The sequence below is a fragment of the Dipodomys merriami genome, unplaced genomic scaffold, assembly GCF_024711535.1.
Source record: "Dipodomys merriami isolate MVZ:Mamm:240054 unplaced genomic scaffold, mDipMer1.0.p SCAF_2, whole genome shotgun sequence".
Classification (NCBI taxonomy): Eukaryota; Metazoa; Chordata; class Mammalia; order Rodentia; family Heteromyidae; genus Dipodomys; species Dipodomys merriami.
Genome location: NW_027203381.1, coordinates 51,783,356 through 51,807,492, shown reverse-complemented (window position 1 = coordinate 51,807,492; position 24,137 = coordinate 51,783,356). Strand labels below are relative to the sequence as shown.

Here is a 24,137-nt window from a genome sequence, read left to right as displayed (position 1 = left end):
CCCTCCTTTACCCCACCTTTCCCTCCCCACCCTGAAGTTAGTAAAGTTCCTTTCCAACATAGTGTCTTGTGAGCATCATTGTTACAATAGGTTATCCTGTAATCTGCTGCTTTAGGAGATGTCAGCCTCCTTAGCAGCTCAGATTACAGGTATGAGCCCCATGTGCCCAGCAGGGTAGAACGTTTCTTTCACAAAGAGAGGTCTATGTGCTGTGGAATTAGCTTCATACAAAGCCCTCTATTCTCTGCACCCAGATAAGAACTCAACTACAAATCAGCGTCCACATCTCAGCCCAAGTTGCACAAGCTGTCCTTTCTAATCAATTTTTGAAACAGAAGACATAGTTATTTTTGGTAGGACCCAAGCATTCATGTTTCCTTATCCCTAACACTACATAATCCCATCTGGGGTGGAATAAGTACTAAAATATGAAGGGTCATCTGAGGAATATCAGAACAGTTCACCTAGGTCCATTTCAGACTTCCAAAAGCACTGGGATTGGGTTCTTGAAGCATATGCTCAAAAAACCCCTTGGCAGCCACCCTAGACCCCAGACCTCCCTATTGTTGGTGAATCTTACAGTGGAGTAGAAATCACAACAGACACAATAGGAAGACATCCTGGTTGAATGGCTCAGCAGACTTCCTTCCTGGAAAAATATATTGAAGAAATCTCTGGAACCTCCTTTAGGCTTCAGTGATGCTTCTGACCCCAAAGGAAAGTTTTATATACAACTGAAATCAGTTTCTTCTTGCTTGTGATGAAAACTAAACTTTAAAATGTTTCTCTGGAAGTCTATCACAGTCACATATAATGAGGGAAAAGGTCTGGGAGATATAAGGAGCATTTTTCTAAAGTGTCACCATTGTTTATGCATTGTTTGTTATTAAAAGTTAACAATTTATCTTAGCAGAATGGGCTCATCTCAACAGAATGGCCCAAGGAAGGGAGGGAACAGTGGTGAGACTCACAGCAGAAGACAAATGGTCTTTCCAGTGTTCTCTGAGAAGGCAAGAAGTAAGAGAGAGGAAGGCAGAGTTATTTGTGTGTGATCACATGTGTTATGTAAGCCTAACGTGACGGCCTTTCACAGATGAAGCAAATATTATGTTCTTTGGCTAGACTTGCTTTGGGAAGATTATTTTTCCAAACTTATAAAAGCAGTTTTATTAGTTGCCTATTCCACCTGGAAAAGTGAACATGTAGATTTTTCTTTCAGTCTCCATCTAGAGAGCAATGGGAGTTTAATATAAGACAGGCAATGACAAACTAAGTTAGATTAGCAGCTGTAAGTCCTGTGGAGTGAGCATCTTGTTCTCAGAACATATCCCTTAAGCCTGAAAGTTCATAATACCTATTTTGGGACCAAAGTGACAACTTATCAGCTTAAATTACTCAGAATAGTCTTTAAGAATCATTTGGACACCATTTGAAAGGGAAATAAGTAACAGTAAAGATGAGCCAAATATGATGGGCCATTTAAAGGATTTTTGCTTTCAGATGAAAATAAATTAATTAATAGACTACTATAAACCAAACACACACATATCCTTCTATGTGTATTATCTACTCAGTTTGGTTTCAGAGGTTATTACTGTTCTTGCCTCATCTATTTTTTCTTACAGGAAGAGTCTAAGTTTGGCCATTCTACATGACACATCCTGGTTCTTTTCTGGAAATAAAAAAATCAGGAGTGAAGACAAAAGCAGTCTTCTGACAATACACAAGCCTTTCCGGTCTCAAAAGTTTCCTGAAAGTCACATAACTCACATAATTATTTGTGATGGATTAAGATACAAATAAAAAAAATCTTTGCACATTTGTTATAAAGGTGTAAAGGTTGAGCGTGGCTGAAGCTGTTTGTTTGTCCAACAGTCTTCCTTTCTTCCCCATCTCCATCCATCCACCCATCCATCCACTCACCTACCTACCTACAAATCCACTTACCCATCTATCCACCCATTTGTCCAACCTGTTGTCTATCACTCCATCCATCTATCCACCAATCCAGTCACCCATCTAGCCATTCATTTGTATACCCATCCATACATGCAGCAAGCTTGCCATACATCCACTGACCCATCCATGAAGCTACCCACTCACCCACCAATCCACCTAACTCTTTATCCATCCATCTATCCACACACCCATCCTCTCACTCATCCATTTATCTTCCTATCATCACCTTGTTATTAAGTACAAGCTCTACTTACTCCAAGCAAAATGCCAAGTTCAGGATGCAGTAGAAAAGAGAACTTGGAGGATATCCTTAGGAGAGGATCATAGAGGCTCAATAGTTATGTGCATATGATCATATAAAATGATGCTTATGGAAATGAACTCCAAGAAATGACAACAACAGAGTTTTTATTTTACTTTTTATTTTTTCTTCTTTATTCTGTGTTTCCCCTTTTGTTGCTGCTTTTGATTTCTGTACCTTTTGTCTTGTATGTTATGTTTATCTGATTTGGGGAGGGTAAGGAGAAACACAGAAATGGTAGGATAAAGGGTGAACTAATTTAGCAGTGATACTCCATAAATACTTCATTGAAAATGAACTATTCAAGGGTCTGGATGGAAAATTTGGGAGACAATGAGGGAATAGTGACACTGTTAAAAAAGAAATGCACTCATTACCAGTCTTATGTAACTACAACTCCTCTGTACATCACCTTCACAATAAAAAGGTAAACCTGTCACAGAACATCTAGTACTCAGGAGAAATAAGCCAAGTATAAATAACTTGATAAAGCTGAAATGTAAGATCCTAAGGACAGTGTGAGTGGAAAGAACTGGACCTGACTGCAGGGATCTGGAATGCTCTACTTGTGTGATTTTAAAGAGAAAAAATTCTTGGCAAGCAAATAAAAAGAACAAAAGATAATCCTTGTGAGATACCAGTTGCAGATTGCTTGGCACATTGTGGGAACCATAAAGAGGTGTAGAGAAACTGAACATATCTTTGGATAAATAACATGTTCTTCAGCTCCTAGGGAATGGCCAGTCAAAACAGGCATTTCAAAAAAACATTGAGATTACACCTCACCCCAGGTGGTAATGTTTTGACAGATGCTGGCAGGGATGTACCCAAAAGGGAATTCTAGTACACTCTTGGTGGGGCTGCAAACTTATTCAGCCACCCTGGAAAGCAGTAGGGAAGTTCTTCAAAAGACTAAACATAGATCTCCCCTATGACCCAGCAATCCCAATCCTGGGCATTTACTCAAATTTACAAACAAGGCCACACTATAGCTTCCAGCACAACTACGTTCATTGCAGCTTTATTTACCATAGTTAAGATATGGAACCAACCCAGACGCCCCTCAGTAGATGAAGGGATCAAGAAAATGTGGTATATATACACAATAGAATCTATGCTTCCATCAGGAAGAATGCCATTGCCTAATTCACAAGGAAATGGAAAGACTGAAAAAAATTGTATTAACTGAAGTAAGCCAGACCCAAAGAAACATAGGCTCCATGGTTTCTCTCATTTGTAATAATTAGTATATGCCTAGGATAGTCCTAGCAGAGGTTCACAATAGCTCAAGAGTTATGTAAATATGACTACAAAAAATGATACTAATCTCCATGCTATGGAAAGAAGAGACTTTTTTGTGGTTGTTTTGTGTGTGTGTGTGTGTGTGTGTGTGTGTGTGTGTGTGTGTGTGTGTGTGTGTGTGTGTGTGTGTGTGTGTATGTGTGTGTGTGTGTGTGTGTAAACTATTTGCAGTTATTTCTTTTGCCTTTCATTATTTTCTCTTCTGGTTTATTCTCCATGGTCATTGGTTCTGATTTTGGTGCCCTTTGTCTTGTATATAAGCTTATCTGATTTGGGGAAGGGAAGAGTGGGACAAATAGTGATACTAGACACTATGTTGGAAATGAAGTTTACAACTTGGGAGTATGTGCGTGAGGGAAAATGGGAGAAAAATAAGGAAGGGGTAACACTGTTCAAAAAGAAATGCACTCATTATATTACTTATGTAACTGTAACCCCTCTGTACACCAAAAACCCCAGGCCTGCCAACATGTGGCTGTGTCCCATAGCTGTGGAGATGCAAATCTTTGAAGCTGCAAGTGACCTAAATCTTATTCTTGTTCTTTGATGCCTCTATTTTATACTTTGGATTGCTTTGTACAAGCCTCTATGTGAATCAGTTAGTGTTTTGTCAATTAACCCAGTAGGTATATGAGTGCTATTGTGTGCAGTCTTCATTAATTTTGCTGTTACGGGCTACAACACAGGAATAAGACTGTAAGGATTCTCATCCTCATAGACATAGTAAAAAAGACAGGCAATAATTACCAAAGCAAAGGAGTATGGAGAATAATGACAGGATATGATCTTAGTAAAGCAGGTGAAGTGTTTGTCAATATTCTGGGAAGTTCATGTGGGAGATCAGAAGGTGGGAAAAGGTGGAGAGGAAAGTGCACAACAACAGCTGGGTGAAGGGCTTTTGCAGGAGAGGGGATCATCTGTTGAATAAATGTTCCCTATCTAGGTCCTGTGATGATAGAGAGAGGCAGGACATGGCCAGACCATTTTGAGCTGTGAATGTCAGGGTCAGGTCTGAATTTTATCCTAATTGATAGGAACCCAAAGAAATATTTCCTCTGGGAATTAGCACCATTTGATTTTCAATTTGACAGGAATACTGCATGCTGTGTGTGTGTGTGATCCATGGGGCAGGGTAGGAATAGTAGTTGGAAGAGGCAGTGGCTATATGGTGAGATTCATGGACAAAATTCAGAACTTAGAGGTAAAAGCCATAAGACTTTTTGAGGTAATAGGCAAGGGCCCAAGGAATCCAGGGTGATACCTGAATTTCTGGCTTGAGCAACTGGGTAAAGAGAGCTTAATGTTATCTATATGGTCTGCCCAGGCCTGGCAGGCCCAGTGTGGACACCTCCCTACCTCTTGGCTAAGTTTCTACTCAGGATCTGTTACCTAGGTAACTGGCACACCTGGAAGCAGTCCTCCTCCCCCTCCTGCTAGGATATACCCAGGGCAGCCCAGGCCTTCCATCTGACCATGGGCAGATCCCAGGCCCTGAGGTCACATCCAGATCCAGTGTGGCCACACCTTTCCCCCACCTAGCCACACCTCTTCCTGTTCCTGGCCTAGATAAGTCCTGGCCTGGGGGTGGGTCTCCCCTTTTGGCCATGCCTCTCCACCTTGCACAGCAGGGGCAGCAGTTCTGTAAAGAACCTTCAGTAGTCTGAATATAGTGTGGTGTTCGCTTCATCTGCTACCTAATGAAACCTACCTACTTAATAGACGTTACATTATGCTCTTACGTGAGGGAAGGAGGGAATAGGGAAGGAGGAAGGGAAGAAGAGAAGGAGAGAGGAAGGAGCACTGTGGCCTGCTCCTAAACATGTGGCCAAAATCTTGAAAGCAATTCTACAATTCTACATCTAGAGTGTCTGCCATTTAAAGGAGAGAAAGCGGAGAAAAGTGACTGAAGTTGCTGGAGAGAGAGTGTCTCTGGAGCGGGGAAAAGTGGCACAGGTGGGTGGGACCCTCCAGTTCCTCTCCTTTCAGAAACTAGTAGACATCCTCATGCTCAGGGCTCTGTAACTTCTTCAAGTTTCCATGAAGGTATTTCATTTTTATTCACTGTTAGATATAATCACCTAGCAATGATTCCAGGACAGAAGAAAGTACTCTTAAAATTTTGTAAAATATTGTCTTAGAAATCTCCTTAAAGGTTAAAAAAAAATCCTGTGATATCATGATTCCTTCATAAAGGCTGAGAACAGGTACTGCTAAACATGGCCAAATGAATTAACAAATGGGTAAAACAAGATAAGTCTTTTGTAATTGCCCTTCTTTCCTTCCTTCCTTCCTTCCTTCCTTCCTTCCTTCCTTCCTTCCTTCCTTCCTTCCTTCCTCCTCCTTCCTCCCTCCCCTCTTTCTCTCCCTCCCTTCCTTTCCTCCTTCTTTCCTCCCTCCTTTCCCTCTCTCCCTCCCTCCCTCCCTTCACTCCTTCATTCCTGCCAGACTGCCTGCCTTCCCTTCCCCTTCCCACTTTTCTATGTTCCCCTCCCTTTCCTTGTCACTCCTTCCCTTTCTTTCCTTCTCTCTCTCTCCCTCCCTCTCTCTTTCCTTCCCAACTGCCTGCCTTCCCTCTTCTAAATCCTTTCTTCCCCTCCCTTGTCATTCCTTCCCCTTCCTTCCTCTTTCCCTCCCTCCCTCCCTCCCTCCCTCCCTCCCTCCCTCCCTCCCTCCCTCCCTCTCTCCTTCCTTCCTTCCTTCCTTCCTTCCTTCCTTCCTTCCTTCCTTCCTTCCTTCCTTCCTTCCTTCCTTCCTTCCCTTATTTCTTCTTTCCTGGAAGCAACATCATCCCTAGAACAATTACAAGACAGGTTTTCACTCAGCATAAGTCATAAAGTATGAGGTCTGCAAGACACTTGGGCAGCCATCCAGTTCTGCTCTGAATGGTTCCATGTTACGAATAATTGAGTCTGTCTGCTTGAAAAGCAGGTCTAGGAAATTTAAAGCCAATGACTTCAGGGGAAATCTTAGGTTGGAATTGATCAAATGTATAATGCGTAGGTAGAAGGCACCAATAAAAAGACTGATTTTTCCCTTTCTTGTTCTTTTTCTCTGTAAAAAACACAAATCTAAAAGCTGAAGTGGGAAGCACAGCATGGTTGGTCATTTTATCTTAGATGTCACCATAGCCCAGGGGATGCTGGGTATGAGAGAGTAGAAGGCAAAATCTGAGTTCAGAAGGAATTTTCCAAGAACATTAGTAGTGTCTAAATGCTACATTCCTCAAATTTTGGCAATTATTAACATTTTTGCTGGTATCTGAGTTTGAACTCAGGCCTCCTGTTTGCTCTCCTACTTGACCCACCCTTCTAGCACTGCTTTTTGCTGTTTATTTTGGAGAAGGAGTCTCATAGATATTTCTGCCTGGGCTAGCTTTTGGAGATGTAATCTCACAGATTTTACTGCCTAGGTGGCTTTGAACATTATCCTCTAGATCTTAGACTCCTGAGTGAGCTAAGGACACCTAGAAGATTATATGCTTTATACTTCATGTTTTTATTTATATGATTTATCTAGTAAAAAGATACCTCTTGATAATTTGAAGGACTGGGCTGGGTTGGGTTAGATGGAAAGAAGAATGATGGAAGAGGTGACACTGACCAAGACACATTATACACATACATTTACATCTTGAATTGGAATCATTTTGTACAATTATTTAAAGATAAAAAGTTGATTGAATTTAAAAAATTTTTAAGGCACATCTAAGTAAACAAGGTATGACTATAATTGCTACTTGAAAAAAATTAATCAGTCAGAAATGTGGTTTAAAAACATGTAAAAATATTATTTGCTTAAAATCATAAGGCTTCAAAACTTAGTTACAAATATAGCAATATATATATGATATCAGTTTGGTGAAATCACACACTGTTTTGTTGCGAGATAACCCTTTCTACACAATTTGCTTTCATAACATAACTTTTTGTTATGTTAAAATAATATTAAATATATGTTAAAAATAATAATGTATTTCTCAACTCAGCATAGTAGATCTGTTTCTGAATAAAAACATATAAATAAACAAGACAATGAACATGTCTATCTAGACAGAACTCTTTCTGGGAGGTGAGGGATGGGGTACCTTGTTTAGGGCTGTCTCTGTACAATTTCAGAGCAAGCCAAAGGCCACTGAGGAGGCATTGTGGCTTCCACTTTTCCTAGATACTATCTAGAGAAGCCTGGGATTGGTGAATACTTCTCAATGCTTCATCATCACATTCACCAAGACCCTAAGACAGCAGTCCTATCCTGATGTTAGCTGCTACTTTCAAACAGTGCTACATCTTGAAAGGAATTCTCTTGGGCTCCAGAGGATTCATCTTGCCATTTCTCCACTGAGATAAATGAAAGAAGAAACAATGCCAGCAAACACTATTCTTCCAGCATCCTCAAAACCCAAACATTCTGGAGTGTAAAAGCCAAGAGTTATAAGCAAGAGGAAGTATGTTGGGCCCTTGAAAAATAAAATAAATTCTTCTGCTTATTTTGGCTGTGTGTTCCCATTCCTTTCAGATTGAAGTCCAGATTGTCACAAGCAGGAACTATTTCCTTGTAGATTAATTGGGAAGGATTGACCTATCACCTGTTTTCTCCTAGGTTATCTGGTGGGCTAAAATGGCCAAGAAAATGGAAAATTAGTATTATAATTTAGCTGAGAAGGAAAATAGCACCCTATTGGTGATACTATTTTCAAAGCTGGGAGTGAAAGATGCTTACAATATCTTGTTATCTTTAAATAATGTGATTAATAATACATAAGTTTTGGATATTTAAGTCTAAAGATGAAAATGGGGTACAATATAGAACAAAACACAATTTGGGAATTAATGCATGCTCCCCAGAGAGAATTAATGTTATCTCCAGAGGTACAATATCACTTAGAACCTAGCTGTCTTTCTGTGGGTCGGTGAGTACTTTCCTAGTCTTGGCAAGCCAAACAGAGTCTATGGTAACAATGAATGTTGTCTTCATAAGCATCCTTGCAGTTCACCATACTGATCTGTTATGACTGGCACAGAGAGCTTTGTTCACCTCAGATATACTGTCCAAATTAAGCTTCTGTAAGACTTACAGGAACTCAAATTTGAAATTGCTCTACTACTTCTCAAATCAAAGAATGACATAAGTAAAAGAAGCAGCTATTTATTTATTTATTTATTTACTTACTTACTTATTTTTAAAGCTCATTTTCTTTTCTATTTTTCTTTTTTGCCAGTCCTGGGGCTTGAATTCAGGGCCTGGGCACTGTCCTTAAGCTTCTTTTGCTCAAGGCTAGCTCTACGACTTGAGCCACAGCCCCACTTCTGGCTTTTTCTGTGTATATGGTACTGAGGAATTGAACCCAGGGCTTCATGGATATTAGGCAAGCACTCTATCACTGAGCCGCCTTCCCAGCCCCTAACAATTTATTAAGCTACTAAAATGAGCAAGCTCTGTGCTGGGACCTTTTGTTGGACAGTTTCTTTGGTATTTCTGATGACTATGTGCCATGTGATTAATGCCTTTTTTTTCTGGTGCTGAAGTGGAGCACATGAGTTATACCCCAACTCTATTAACTCCATTGTGTAGAAAAAAGAATAAACAATTGTCTGAAATATGGTACAACCATCATTGCTAGCTTCTAGGTCTGACTTGAAAATACAATCAAGTTGAATATTTTCTCAACTCTCCATCTATAATAGGAAAATGACTGACAATATTGTCTTAATAATAGAATGTCCTAAGCTTGAAAAACTGAGTTATGAGTTAGATGGTTCACATCTGTAATTTTAATTATGTAGGAGGTTGACATCTGAGGATCTGAGTTCAAAGCCAGCCTAGGCAGACAAATCTGAGAGACTCATATCTCCAACTAATTATCATAAAGTTGGAAGTTGAGGTGTGGTTCAAGTGGTAGAGTGGCCGCCTTGAATAGAAAAAGCCAAGTGAGAGTACAAGATCCTGTGTTTTAGCCCTGATACTGGCACAAAAACAAACCAAACCAAACCTGAGTTAATGGATTTACTTCCACCAAACTAGAAACAATTAGTAATGACCAAAAATATTCTTAACACGGACATACTGAAAAATCCAAACGTAAAACCAGATATTCAAAATTTTAGTTCCCTGTCTTACAATTGTAAAGTCAGAAGCAAGATCACTTTTATAGCTTTATCTGGTTTTAGGAGTTGTAAACTTGAATGAAAAATCTCCTCAGAAGCTACTTTGCATTATTGTCTTTTATACTTTGTAACTTTTTGCCCTAAAAACACGAATATTGACATGTAACATGATTCCATATTTTTAACCCATAAAGTTTATGGCAACAGTGTTTCTAGTTTGTATTGGAGGAGACTGAATTAAATCTTTCTCTTACTAGTTATTTTCTTTTAAAGGAACAAGCATATGAGGTAATTTTCTGCTTATTAGTGAAGAACAAGTCATTTGCTGTAACTGAGAACCTTTTTCCTTTAGTTCTTTCTTAGTGGTTTACATTATTAAAGTAAGCAATGTCAATTAATTTCAGTTTTACATGTTTTAGTTCTCACCACGGTTTATGACTAAAAACATCTGGGAGTTGTGTCATGTCAAATGTTTAAACCAAGTATTTTTAATAACTTTTTTCTTTGTCAATTTAAGCTCTGTATTAAAAAACTCAACAGCTTTGTAAAAACTGATGACATCTAAACTTTGATGACATAGTACAGTCATTATTAGCACATGACAGTATTCCAGAGCAGGCCCTGGGACACTGTGACAGGTGTTTGACCTGCTCCCACACACCATGACAGAAACATGAACCCATTTTGGATCCAACAGTTGTTCCTGAAACCTTTCCACTAGCTAAAAACCATACAGTTCAATTATTATTTGTGCCATCTTTTCAATTCTCATACTTTTAAAAGTATAGGAATATATTTATTTATTAGTGATCTTCAAAATAACCAAGGCAATTAAACTCTAGGGGCAAGATACACAGGCTAGGAAGCTTCTCTTTAAGGGAAAATTAATGCTTTCTTTCTCTAAAACCCACCAGATGTTACTTCTTCACTGAATATTTTGCAATAACTAAGGTCTCCAGACAAAATGGATCATAATTTTGTAGATGACTTTCCAGTGTTAGCCACTGAAGCTAATACAAGGTAATAGTTCAGGGGTGATAAAGGACCATGGGTCTAATGCTGGCCCTTGTCTGCTAAGGACCTTGTGAAAGATTGATATCGACACTGATATCAAGCCCCCTGTACCTGTCTTGTCATCTCTGAGGTGTGGGTGAGGACATGTGTCCAGTAGGGTGCACAGGCTACCCTGCCAAATGAGTGTGACCCTTCATGCCAGTGCATAGTTGGCCACACTGTGCTCTGCCTCTTCAGCTCTTACGGTTCTAGTTCCATTTATCTATCAAGGGCCACAGCCCTATAATTCAAAGAAGGAAGACATATGGAGTCAGACTTACCAATTCTTCATTTTCACACTCTGAATTATACTGTGCTGCTTCTTCTGTCTCTGGCTTCTGAACAATGTTTCTGCAGACAAGCCAGATGGTCAGACTCGCAATGAACATTCCAATATCAGGCACAAACACTCGGATGCCATTGCCAGCGTCAGCTCCTTTTAAGCTTTGAAGGCAAAAAATGGGAAGAGGAAATTTAGTTAGTTCTTATAGTTTATAATTAAGTAACTGATTATCTTATGATTCAGTTTTTTAAAAAATATTTTATTGTAACGATGCTATACAGAGGGGTTATAGTTACATGAGTAAGGCAATGAGTACATTGTTACCCCTTCCCTTGTTGTTGTCCCACTATCCCTTCCCTCCCCTATGATTCAGTTTTAATGATTTCAAGTAAAAGATGCTCAATTTCTATCCAGAAAACTTTGCATTTCACAGAAGTTTAAGAAATATAATGAACTCTAAGTCAACAATTACTCCTAATGCATGTTAACAAATTACATTGCTGTTAACACGTGTCCACTATGAATACAATTGCTTGCAATGTAGCTGAAGCAATTAACAATAAAACAGATGTTACTAGCTAGAAATACACTATTCTAAATGTCAATCAAAGCTAACAGATAAAATGGAGAAATCATTAAAGCCATCCTCTAGTCTGGAGCATGTCATTATTTTGTGTTCTTAGTTGATGTTATTTCTCATATTTTTCAAAGAAAGGTATACCTAGATTATTTCTTCCAATCTTAGACAAGTAATGTTGGACTTAGAATAACAAGATTTGGGTTGGAGCCTAAGTCTTCATAATAAGTGGCTGCTTTGCATGGGAGGACGTCTTACTGTCCTGACTGTTTTGGGGTAGTAAAAACATTACAGTGCTTGCCTTCCTTATGCTATCAAGTGACACAATGAACAATTTCACTCAATGAAAGCTATGAGGTCATAATTTTATAAAACAATGAATACAAAACGTAGAAAATAATGTCTATTTTTTTGTTGAGTGAGAAATATTTTCACTGAGATCTATATTTCAAGCCCAGCAGCATCAACTGACATTTAAATCATGTTCAGACTGATAAGAACATTTATTGTTACATCTGAGATCTTGAATAAAATGGGGCATAGGAAGTGCAAAGGCCGGGGGTGAGGTGTTATGACAAGAAGCTTCAACTGGAAGAAGAAGAGGGATGTGTCTGCGAAGATAATCTAGACACTGTCCGTGACTGGGGAGCATCCATGGGAAATGAATACAGAAACAGGAAGCAGGTATTCAGCTGCCAGCATGGCAGGTCAGCTTATGTCTCCTCCACCAAGATGAGTTCTGGAATTTCACTGCTGTGAATGTAAAATAGCAGATCCTTATGGCCACCAGCCAGCTTCTAACACTACTCACCCATGGCATAGCCTTGTCTGCCTCAGTGGAACTGACAGTGACCCAGAGCGCCCTGCTATCCTGAGTGACTGCACTCACAGCGCTGTGTCTGGTTAGCTAGGACCTCATCCAGAGGAGTCAACAGGAGCCACAGAGTGGGCCAGTCTGGTGTGCTCTCTATTCACCCGCATGACTAGGAAAAAATTCTGGCAGGATAAAGCTAATGAATAATGAGTGACATGAAGAGACGGTCATGCACATTTTACTGTGTGTTCAGAACAGGGGGTGAGGAGCTGAGGACCCTAGCTGAGGAGCCAGGGTCTGTGCCGGCATTGAAAGTTCCGGGAAAATGAGATGGTCCACAGAACCGTTAAGAATGGAACATCAAAGGAGGAAAGGTTTATCAGAGATAAAACTTGGTCAGGGACATGAAGCAAAAGTCAGGAACAAATAGTATGTATGTGTGAATAGTATGTACATGATTGAATGAATGTATGCATGAATAGATATCTGTATGAATGATCATACATGTATATATACATGTGTGTATGAACACATATCAGGATGTATACATACATGTGTATGTATATATTTAAGGATGTATGTATTACTTCCTCAGTACCCATAGGCTATTGGTTCCATAAACCCTGGTGGTACCAAAATCTAGGATGCTCAAGTCCCTTATATAAAAGTGTTTGTATACAACTCATACACATCCTCTTGTTTAACTCTTCTCTAGATGACTTGTAACACCTAATACAATGCAAACGCAGTTACATGTTGTTACACTGTATTGTTTAGAGAAGTTAAAAAAAATCTGTGTATGTTTAGCACAGATGTAATTTTTTCCCAAGTATTTTCAATCTATGGTCAGTTGAGCCATAAAGGTAGGACGTGTAGGTACATAGGGCTGACTGACTGTATTTATATCCACTTTTTATGATCACATACTATATGCATTGACATTGTCTATATTATACAAGTGAAGCTGTTTTTAATTTTATTTTATTGTAAAGATGCTGTGCAGAGGGGTTACATGAGTAAGGTAATGAGTACATTTCTTGTCCAGCATTGTTACCTCCTCCTTTGTTGTTCTCCCAGTTGTTTCAAAAATAATAAATGAGCTTCATCAGTTGGAGATAACCACTATTAACATTTGCATAAATAAAAAATATGCTAACAATATATCCACTTCCTGAGTACTTCCTTTGTGCTAAATAAGAGCTATTTAACCCAAGCAACCATGGAACAGAGTATCATTATCTTTTATTTCCAGATACTTCAGCTTCCCCGGCCCCTCACCCCCGGCCATGGGGCTTGAACTCTGGGCCTGGGTGCTATCCCTCAGCTCTTCAGCTCAAGGCAAGCACTCTACCACTTGAGCCACAGCGCCACTTTCTATCTTTTATTCCCATACGAAAAAACCCGGAACTCTCCTTAAAACAAACTTTTTAACAAATCACTTTTGCTGAGCCATATTTTTCCAATGCTTGCTTGTTCTACAAAGGAATTTTAGCAACAATGGAATTCTATTCATCCATCGGAAAGAATGACATTGCCCCATTTGTTAGGAAATGGAAAGGCTTGGAAAAAATTAAGTGAAGTAAGCCAGGCCCAAAGAAACATAGGTCCCATGGTTTCCCTTATTTGCAATATCTAGTATATGTCTGAGTCAAGCAGAAAAGGTCAGATAAGGTGATGTTAGGGAAATGAACCCTAAGATACGTATTCAAATGTTTTTTTTTAATTTCATGCGATTGTTTCTAACACATTTATAAGATGATTTCTTTGTTGCTTTGTATGTCCCTCCCCCACAGTATAACCCCTGCTTTCACTGTATTTGATGTTGGTATAATTTGTAGAGGGGAAGGGGAAAAACAAACCGTTTAAATAGGGATACAGGTGGACCCATTGCAACAATGAGATGTACAAGTCTTTATGTTGAAAACGAACTTTACAACTTTCGTGCGGGGGCGGGGGGGGCGAGGGAAGGATTGGGTGGGGGGGTCAGGGAGAGGATGGGAAGGGATGGGAAGGGGAAACAAAGGAGGAGGCTACAATGCTTGATAAGAAATGTAGTCATTATCTTGCCCATGTAATTGTAACTCCTCTGTACAGTATTTTCACAATAAAAAAAAGAAAAAAAAAAGAAAAAAGCCCCTAAGGATTCAAAAGGCAATCAGCCAGGTGCTGATACTTCACTCTAGTAATCCTAGTTACTTAGGAGGCTGCAATCTGAGGATCCTGGTTCTAAGCTAGCCTAAGCATAAAAGTTCTGGAGACTCTGATATCTGCAGTTTAACTAGGAAAAAAAATGCCCAAAGTAAGTATGTGAGTGAGTGAGTGTGTGAGTGTGTGTGTGTGTGTGTGTGCATGTGTGTGTGCATGCTTACTAGTAATAAGGCTTGAACTCAGGGCCTGGGTGCACACCCTTAGTGTTGTTTTTTTTTTTGTTGTTGTTGTTTTTTGGTTGGTCATGGGGCCTGAACTCAGGGCCTGGGTGCATGCCCTTAGTTTTTGTTGTTGTTGTTGTTGTTTTTGGTTGGTCATGGGGCCTGAACTCAGGGCCTGGATACTGTCCCTCAGCTCTTCAGCTTAAGTCTAGTGCTCTACCACTGAGCCACCTTCCTAGCCCTCCTTTAGTTTTTTCTGCTTAAGACTTGTGCTCTACTTGAGCTCCATTTCTGGCTTTTTGTTGGTTAATTGGAGATAGAATCTCAGACTTTCCTTCCTAGACTGGCTTCAAATCTTGATCCTCAGATCTTAGCCTCTTGTGTAGCGAGGATTATAGGTCTGAGCCACCAGCACCCAGCTAGATTATATTATCAAAGCACTTTCATGGAAAATAAATTAATTTTAGTACTTCATGAAATGCACAAAGAAAGCTGAGTTGTGGGGAAAAGTTCTAAAAGAAAGGTAACAAGAGCTCCAGTGTGAACTCAGCTCCTTCTTGCACACAATATAGAGGAGAAAAACCAGAACCTGGCTTTTCCCACCTGTGGGTTGCATTAAGCTTCAAATTTGCAGTTACTTTGAGGCAACAGCCTAAGCTTTGTGGTCCCAGAAGAGACATTTTATGGCATACATGTACTAAAGAAAGAAATGAATATAACTTGCAAAAGCAATCACCCTACCCACTGTGGTAAAATCCAGTCATAGGCTCCAGGGCTGGGTTCTGATTTTCATTTGAAATAGAATCATTCAGCCACTAAGGTACTAAACTATGAATTTGCCTTGTATATTTAAGGAAGGCAGACATTTATATACTATCATAGAAACAATGAGACTTTTGAAGAACATAATAAAATGTATGTATAATGAACAGGTAGGTCATCAAATAATTCAGAGGCCATCTTCTCAATAAAGCTTCTTTCTTTGTTGTTTAGATCATTGTTTAATAAGGAATATTTATTTCAATAGAAATCTTCATACTGTTGTGCAGTAAAAGCAACACAAGGAAAACAGTCTGCCAATTCATCCACAAGGTTCTGTTCTCCACTCACTTTTCTTCTAACTCCATGAGACCAGTCCAGCTATACCTCATCCTCCATGGAGCATGTAGACAATGAACTTCACATTTCCAGCCCCAAGAAACATTAGCAGAGCCTCATTCCTTACTACCTATCTCCTCTTTTGTATTCCACAGTTTGTCAGAACTACATGCTATCTTTACTCCCAATTACTTTTCCTGACTATATTTCTGACTTTGTCATCAATTTAGTAACTAGGGTTTTCATTTGCTCATTGAAAGACTGGAAGGGATTCTGTCTTTATGACATTTCTCCTACCCTCCTCATCTCTGTCCTTGCAGCTCAGTCTGGCTTCTGGATGACTGTAACAGCATCCGTATAATTGCCTCATGATGCCTCTCTGCCTGTCAAGCTTCCACATTGTCCCCAGAGCTTAATGTCTAGAAGCATCCAGCTGATCATGTCAGTATTGTAGCTACAGAAAACACCCCCTTTGCCTGAGCAGGGCACCAAGCTCTTGTTTTCCCAAGACCTGATTGCCTTATATCTCACTACAATTTCCTTCTACCCCCCATTCCAGTTTCTCCTCCCAACTACTATGCTGATAACAATGCTTTTTCAATATGAGCTGGGCATGATGGTTCATGCATTTAATCTGAGCATTTGGGACACTGTAAATATGAGCCCAGAGGAGGTTACAAAGAAACCAAATCCAACAAACAAAATTTTCTTCTTGCAAGTCTCATCTATAGCATCCCCACTGTAGAGGCCTTCCAAACTTGCTCTTCCACTGTATAGTCCATAAATAACTGACTTCTTCTTGCTTTAGAAACCTGCCATACCCTGCACACACTGGGCTTGAAAATGACCAGTGCTTTGAGTCAATCCCTTGTTTATGGGTGTACCCAGCCAACAGGATTCCTTCTGGCTTATCTCTGTGTCCTGGGACTTTCAGTGTGTGGTACAGTATGCATGACTCAGAGGATGGCTGAATGCATGCTAGGTCCAGGCTGTTGACCCTTTAAATATTCACTCTGTTTCCTAGAGCCTAAGATTGCACAAACATGACTGATAAATTAGATAAGATACCACCACAAGGCCCCTTGTTATTTAGTTTGTGAAAAATAAAGCACCAATACCTAGGAGGAAAAGGTTATTATTGCACAGGAAATGGCATGGAGATCACAGGGTCCATGAATAAAATCCCAGTGTATTTACAGAAAGATTTACTTGTCAAAACTGGAAATTAGCCGGGTGCCGGTGGCTCACGCCTATAATCCTAGCTACTTAAGAGGCTGAGATCTGAAGATCACGGTTCAAAGCCAGCCCAGGCAGGAAAGTCCGTGAGACTCTTATCTCCAATAAACCACCAGAAAACTGGAAATGGCGCTGTAGCTCAAATGGTAGAGTGCTAGCCTTGAGCTGAGAGCTGAGGGACAGCGCTCAGGCCCAGAGTTCAAGCCCCATGACCAAAAAAAAAAAAAAATTAAATCATTAAAGAAAACATTTGGTGCATCCAGATGTAGTGACACATGCCTTAGATCCTAGCCACCCAGAATGTGTTGGTAGGACTATCATAGTCTAAGCAAACAATGTGAGACTCTATCTGAAAAAGTAACTAAAGCATAAAAGGGCTAGATAGCAATCTAGTGGCAGACTTCCCCAACACACCTATATATGTATATGTATATATGCTTAGTTTTAGCAAATATGTTAGAGAAAATATTTAAAAAAGAAGAGAAGTTGAGTGTTATCTGATGAATATTAGATGGCCCAATTCAGCAGAAATCTTTATTCATTACTTTAAAACTAATAAGTATTTACTCAGCATCATATACTGTCTCTAAGGCATAGAGTATGGGCTGTAATGGTTTATCAAGAAGATAGGAAGGTAAGTTAAGGTCAGGTTAGGGATCTTTGAAGATGTGGAGTAAAGGAGAAACAGGATCAAGAATGGCACAGAGCCACAGGAGACAGTCTTGGGTTCTGGAACTAAAGATGTGTGTGAGGGATGCTAAGGGTGCTCAGGTACAGAGCTATACTTCAAACTAGTAGTCTCATGGACTTGGCAAATGCAAGGAGGGAAATCATGGTTAAATGGGTAGATTCAAGAATTATCTTTTCACATGTGTTCACTGAAGTCATTAGGGTAAGTTAGAGTATCCTGGGCAGTGCCTAGTATAAAGAAAATAATGTTCAAGGATTTCTTACTCTATTTTTTTTGTCAGTTATGGGGCTTGAACTCTGGGCTTGGGCACTGTCCCTGAGCTCTTCCGCTCAAGGCTAGTATTCTACCACTTTAAGCCACAGCACCACTAAGTATTTCTTATCTAGTCTGTAGGACATTTAACAACATATTAAATTTTCTTCCAAGTAATTCTAAGACAATAGACTACCAGATTGGGTAGCCAGAAGGTTAGTTTCCCTTGTTTCCAGGATAACAAGACCAGGGAACTGGCTAGCCCACGGATCAACCACAAGACCTATCACCTGTAAGATCCATCCATATCCTAAAGATTCTGAAAAATTCCCTTAAATAGACGGAGGAGGGAGGTGGGGGGGGGAAGGGATAGTGGTAGAAGAACAAAGGCAAGGGTAACAATGTTATCTAGGAAATGTACTCATTACCTTACTCATGTAACTGTAACTCCTCTGTACAGCATCTTTACAACAAAACAAAATTTAAAAAATGACTGGTGCCAAGTTCTAATAATGAAGGCATTCATGCAGAGCCCCCCTCTCCAGTGCACTTTCACAGAAAGCAAGAACAGTGACCCTACAGTGACCTCAATCCAATTTTACCTGGGACCTTATTTTTCAATCTCTACAGAGTTTCAAAGCATATGGTCATATGCAGATGGACATTTATTACACAATCAATCTGTTCATCAAAGTTCAAGCCAAACTAAGGACAGCCCACAGTTAGGGGCTCAGAAGCTAAGCATGAGTCCCTGGCTCTCTTGTAGTGTATCCCATGTTCTCTTTAATAAACTTTTCTATTATTTTCATTGTTATGTGTTTTATTTGAATTCCTCTCCAGCACGGTGAAAGAATCAAAGTTAAGCTACATACATTTTCTGGAGCATATTATGTTTATGTTTAGGTTTATTAGTGTTAGATGCATGAATTTCTGGTCACAAATCCATCGGAAGCCACTTCTGACCACCTCTGAATCTGTACAGAAGTGCTGTCATGGCCACCAGCAATAAATCTCCCTTTTCTGCCCTTCAGCATGTCTTCCCAATTCTAAAATTTCATTTTACTATGAAAATCCAAAACAAAGAGATAGTGAAAGTTAAAAGGGAACAGAAAAGAAAAAAGAAAAAACAAATTTTTGAGTGTCAACATTTGGTATCAATAAAACCCCACAGTTACAGTAGGACAGGTCTGGGATATGGCTCAGACATAGAGCATTTGCTGAGCATGTACAGGGGTCTGAATTCCATGCCCAGCCCTGCAAAAAACAAAAAACCCCACAAAAGTTCACAAAGAATAATTTCACTTATACAGCTCTTTGGAAGAGCAAATCCTTTGGTACAGAGGAGTTGGTAGAAAGGTCAACTTCAAATAAATTGCAATAACATGATTAAAATATCAAATGAGTCCAGTTGAAGCAAATAAGAGCTATTAAAATGTTTATGCATGATTTTCTGGTGGCTTCTGAAGTTCACACACAGAGACATGTAGCTACTGTTGTTTTCCTTAATTTTAACTACAGCTTTGTTCAATCCAGGCATCTCCACTGTCTGGGCTGTAATAGCATGAACAGATACAGTCAGAGAATGTGTATTTAATAATAACATGCTAAAACAAAGAAGACCCTTGAATCCATCTACTTCTCTCATTTGTCTTTATGTACATATACGCTACTTTTTAAAGATTTCTATTTGTGATTACTAGTCACAGGTAGCAAGAATAATATATTTGACAGACATGGGAAAAGAGTTGGGTTTGAAACTTCAAAAATATAATTTTTATTTTGAATCCCTTCTGCTAGTAAAACACAGTTAATGTTACATTACAAAAAAAGTGGGGAATAAGAGTCCACTGGCTCAAGCCTGTTATCCTAGTTACTTGGGAAGCAGAGACTGGGGATCTTGGTTTGAAGCCAGCCTGGGTGCAAAAGTTCTCCAGACTCCATCTCATCCAATGGCTGTCTTTTTTTTTTTAAATTAGTGTCTGGGGTTTCAGAGTGTTTTTAAGCCACAGCATTTAAATATTTAAATCACTTTGCTCATTGTGATGGTTTCATTTAGAGCACACAACACTCACATTAGTATGTTGCTAGGTTTTTACATGTGTTATGGAGGAGGCTTAGCATCTATTAAAAGAGGCCAGAAGTCCTTGTGTGGATGAAGGGTGTGCCCAGAAATGGAGAGCAGATGCCAGGCTCAGAAGACTGACAAGTCCATCCAGTGCATGCTGCTCTTCAGGAATATGCTGACACTGCCTGGCACAGGTTCTTCTGAACAATGTGGTCACTGACAGTATTGCCCTTATAAGACAGGATAGGTAAGGAGACAGGGGAAATTAGATTACTTTTACAGATATCAAAAGGACCAGGCTCAAAACTTAAAACAGAAAGTAAACTGGAAGAGTAGTTAAGCTCTCCTTCTATCACACCTGCTTCTGGTTGGATGTTAAGTTCTAAGATTAAGAGGCAAAGTCAAGGCTATCTAAATCTGCCTACTCCTTTAAAATGGTAAGCTTCATGAATGGGCAAAGTTGTCTCATCAAAATTTCTAAAGGTTACCTTGGTTGTGGATAGACTTCATCCAATTTATACCCCCCAAACCACTGTTTTGGATTAGGAGTTGCTTGATGACATAGCTATGTGTATACATAGAAAACTCAGAGTAAACAAAAACTAACAATAGAAGTTGCCATTTTGCGTCTTTAATTCCCATTTCCTGCATGGGGAACAGGAAATGCCTATCTCTTCTCCATTTCTTCCTACTTTAACCTTTTTCTATAAAAATAAATCTCTGCTAAAACTTTGACCTTTTGAGACCCTCCTTTTTGTGAAATGCACTGAAATGCTTTTTGAAGGTGATAGTTTTTTGGGGGGGTATTTTTTGTTTGTTTTTTCTTTTTTTTGGTACTGGGTTTTAACTCAGGGCTTTGTACTCTAGCATTTCCCTCTCACGGATGGTACTTTGCCACATCTCCCCACTTATATCTCTTTGCTGGTTACCTGGAAATAAGAGTTTCATGGAATTTTCTGCCGGGGCTGGCTTCAAACCATGATCCTCAGATGTCAGCCTCATGAGTAGCTAGGATTACAGTGGTGAGCTATTAGTGCCTGACTTTAATTATTTAATTCATTCAGGCAAGTAAATCATGCCCCAAAGGTCAAAGGTAATTCAGTAGACCTCCTCCAACCTTGGGATAATGACTGTGCCTGGACCAACTCTTCACAGAAGAGGAAAGGGCACCTGAACATCCTCAAGCACAGAACCACACTGGGGGAAGGAATGCAGGAAGGAATGCTGGCCCTCCAGATGAAAGACAAACTCAGCCACACTGTCCACCTGTGAGCTACCAGGCTCCTTGCAGTGAGCTTTCTGGGAAAATTAACAACACATCTCCATCATTCAGCCACACTGACACAAACACTATCTCAGGCCTTCCCACCTGCTTGAATTGGTTCATGGAATAACTTGAGAAAATGAACTAAATTCATTTTGCTAAAAAGAAAATAGGATACATAGTAGGTAGCTGTAGCAGAGTAGCACATCTCTCCTCCTGACACACATTAAAAAAAATCACCTCAGGAAAGAGCAGGAAGATTTGTATGTCACTTGAGAAGACTAAGGAGAACAAAGGAAATGACATAAACATTGAATTTCAAGGTCTCAAACAGAAACTCATTCCTGTTTATGTGTGTCTACTGTATTACATACATTTTAATGGGCCCTGTACATAGCACTGAGGAAGATAATGAGCTTTTCTAGGGCAGAAGAGATTGATATAGAAACAAGCAAGTCTCTGAATGACACAGAGTCATCAGGTCATGTATGTGTGCATGCATGTGCAAGGAGCCATGGTATGCGCATGGAAGGCACCATGATGTTCATGTGTGAAAAACACCATCATGCATGTGTACCAGATGTCATGATATATTTGCAAGACATCATGTGTTTACTAAGAAACATAGCATGTGTGCACGGCACCATGACAGTGCATGTGTAAGCACCATAAATAATGTGTTTGTGCAAGACACCTTGCTGTGTGTGTAAGGCATAATGATTCATGTGCAATGTGTACCATAAGGTGTTCATGTATAATGAGCCATGACAATGAACAATGAATGGACAATAGACTATGTGTGCCATGAAGTGTGTGTGTGTGTGTGTGTGTGTGTGTGTGTGTGTGTGTGTGTGTGTGTGTGTGTGTGGCTCAGCCGAAAACAGGAACTAAGGTTGGGGTTGTAGCTTAGTGGTAAGCACTTACCTAGCATGTGTGAAGTTCTAACTTCCACTCATAGTGCCCATAAGAAAGAAGGACAGTTCCTTCAGTTGGCCAAGTCTGAGATGGGTTTGGAAGGATATAAAAAAAGAACATGATACATCCAGGGAGTTATAAGCAAATTTGTGGTTTTGTTGTGATATAAAATTTAAGAACAAATGGTAGAAATAGTCTAGAAAGTTACTAGGTTTCATGTTTGTGAGAATCCTTTTTTTTTTTTTTTTTGTCATTCACAGGGCTTGTTAGGCATTGTCCCTCAGCTCTTCAGCTCAAGGCGAGTGCTCTACCCCTTAAGCCACAGCATCACTTCCGGTTTTCTAGTGGTTTATTGGAGATAAGAGTCTCACAGACTTTCCTGCCTGGGCTGGCCTTGAACCGTGATCTTCAGATCTCAGCCTCCCAAGCAGCTAGGATTACAGATGTGAACCACCAGCACCTGGCTTGTGAGAATCTCTGATATTATCCTAAGGTTTTTAGAGAGGTATTGGTAAACTAATGCTAAGCTACTTTCTTGTTGCTCATACATAGAACAAGTTATTTAACTTCTGTTTCCTAAATGACAAAGTAAAGAAAACACTGTAAGTCTCGTAAGGGTGTGAGAGTAAGCTAAAGAATTTGCTGTGTTTCTGCTTGTCCTGCCAGGAGAGTCCTGGATGGCAGAAACTAAGCATACAAGAAGGTGGCTGTAGACTGGGATTACAAATGGACCAGTTCTAATTTCAAGTGCTTGAATTTAGAAACAGGGAGAAAAGAAAATGTGACATTCAAAGTATCAAAAAGTTACTAAAAAACAAACCCATAGGCTAGAGAGAATTTGTAATAGAACCAGCAGTCTGAGAAAGTGATAAATAGTAAAATCATACACACACATGTGCATCCACTCACACACCAACAATAACATGTAAAGCAAACCAGCAGAAGCTCAGTTCACAGTAAGAATTGTGTACTAATGGCATTTTGTGAATTAGTGTCAGATGACAAAGTTCTGTACATTTTGTTCTGTCCATCTCTTCAGAGTATAATCCACCTAAATAAGGACTCTCCTAGATTACTACTATACAACCATCCAATCAGAAAATCAACCCTGATGTAACACTACCATCCCACATGCTACATTTCTGTCTAACACTACCATTTGGAACACACTTTCAGCAGGTACAACATTACTAGCTGATGCAATCTCCCTTCCTATGTCATCAAATATGTCCACAATGCCCATACTTCTCTGTGTTCAGATCCTATGAAGGGCAAAAGGCAACATTTATTTTTCATGTCTCATCTGTCTCCTTGGATTTGTTTTTCCATGACTGTAGGAATGACTATAGTGTTTCAGCCTGGCTCGAGCGTGTGTTCTTGGAAAACCTTCACAGGCTTAGTGTCATTACTGTTGTCAAGTGACACACAGCAGGAAGTCCATAGTCCAGGCATCACCTATATCACTTGGTGAATGCGGTAGATGCCAGCCTTCTTTGCTGAAGTCATCATTTTTTCTTAAAAAACATCCTTAAGTAGTTGTACAAAGGTGTTTTAATTCATCATGTCAGTTTGTGAGTAAAATGCATCTTGATTAATGTCACCCTTTCATCCATTTGCTCCATGGTTCCCAATCCCACCCAGCCCAAGTTATTTAGTTTCATTCTCACATATGTAGATAGTATATTATGACTGTGTGCACCTATCTTTTCTCTCTATTCATCTGCTCCCACTCTCTTTGACCACACCCTCCTGACAACCTGTCCCAATTTTCTGGTATTTGTTTTGCTAAAATGTAAGCTAGTTGTTCAAAGGAGTTATACAACTGGAATCCTTCCTTGCATGTAACACACTTTA

The 24,137-nt window shown here is 39.6% G+C and overlaps 1 protein-coding gene across 1 annotated transcript in view; it reads right to left on the bottom strand.

The window, feature by feature from the left end:
• The window catches only part of Piezo2 (piezo type mechanosensitive ion channel component 2), a 395,532-nt gene that overhangs the window by 166,771 nt on the left and 204,624 nt on the right, over positions 1-24,137 (bottom strand). Inside the window, exon 5 of the mRNA XM_070029632.1 lies at positions 11,001-11,163. Coding sequence (XP_069885733.1) covers positions 11,001-11,163 — 163 coding nt within the window. The remainder of the gene's footprint in view (positions 1-11,000; positions 11,164-24,137) is intronic.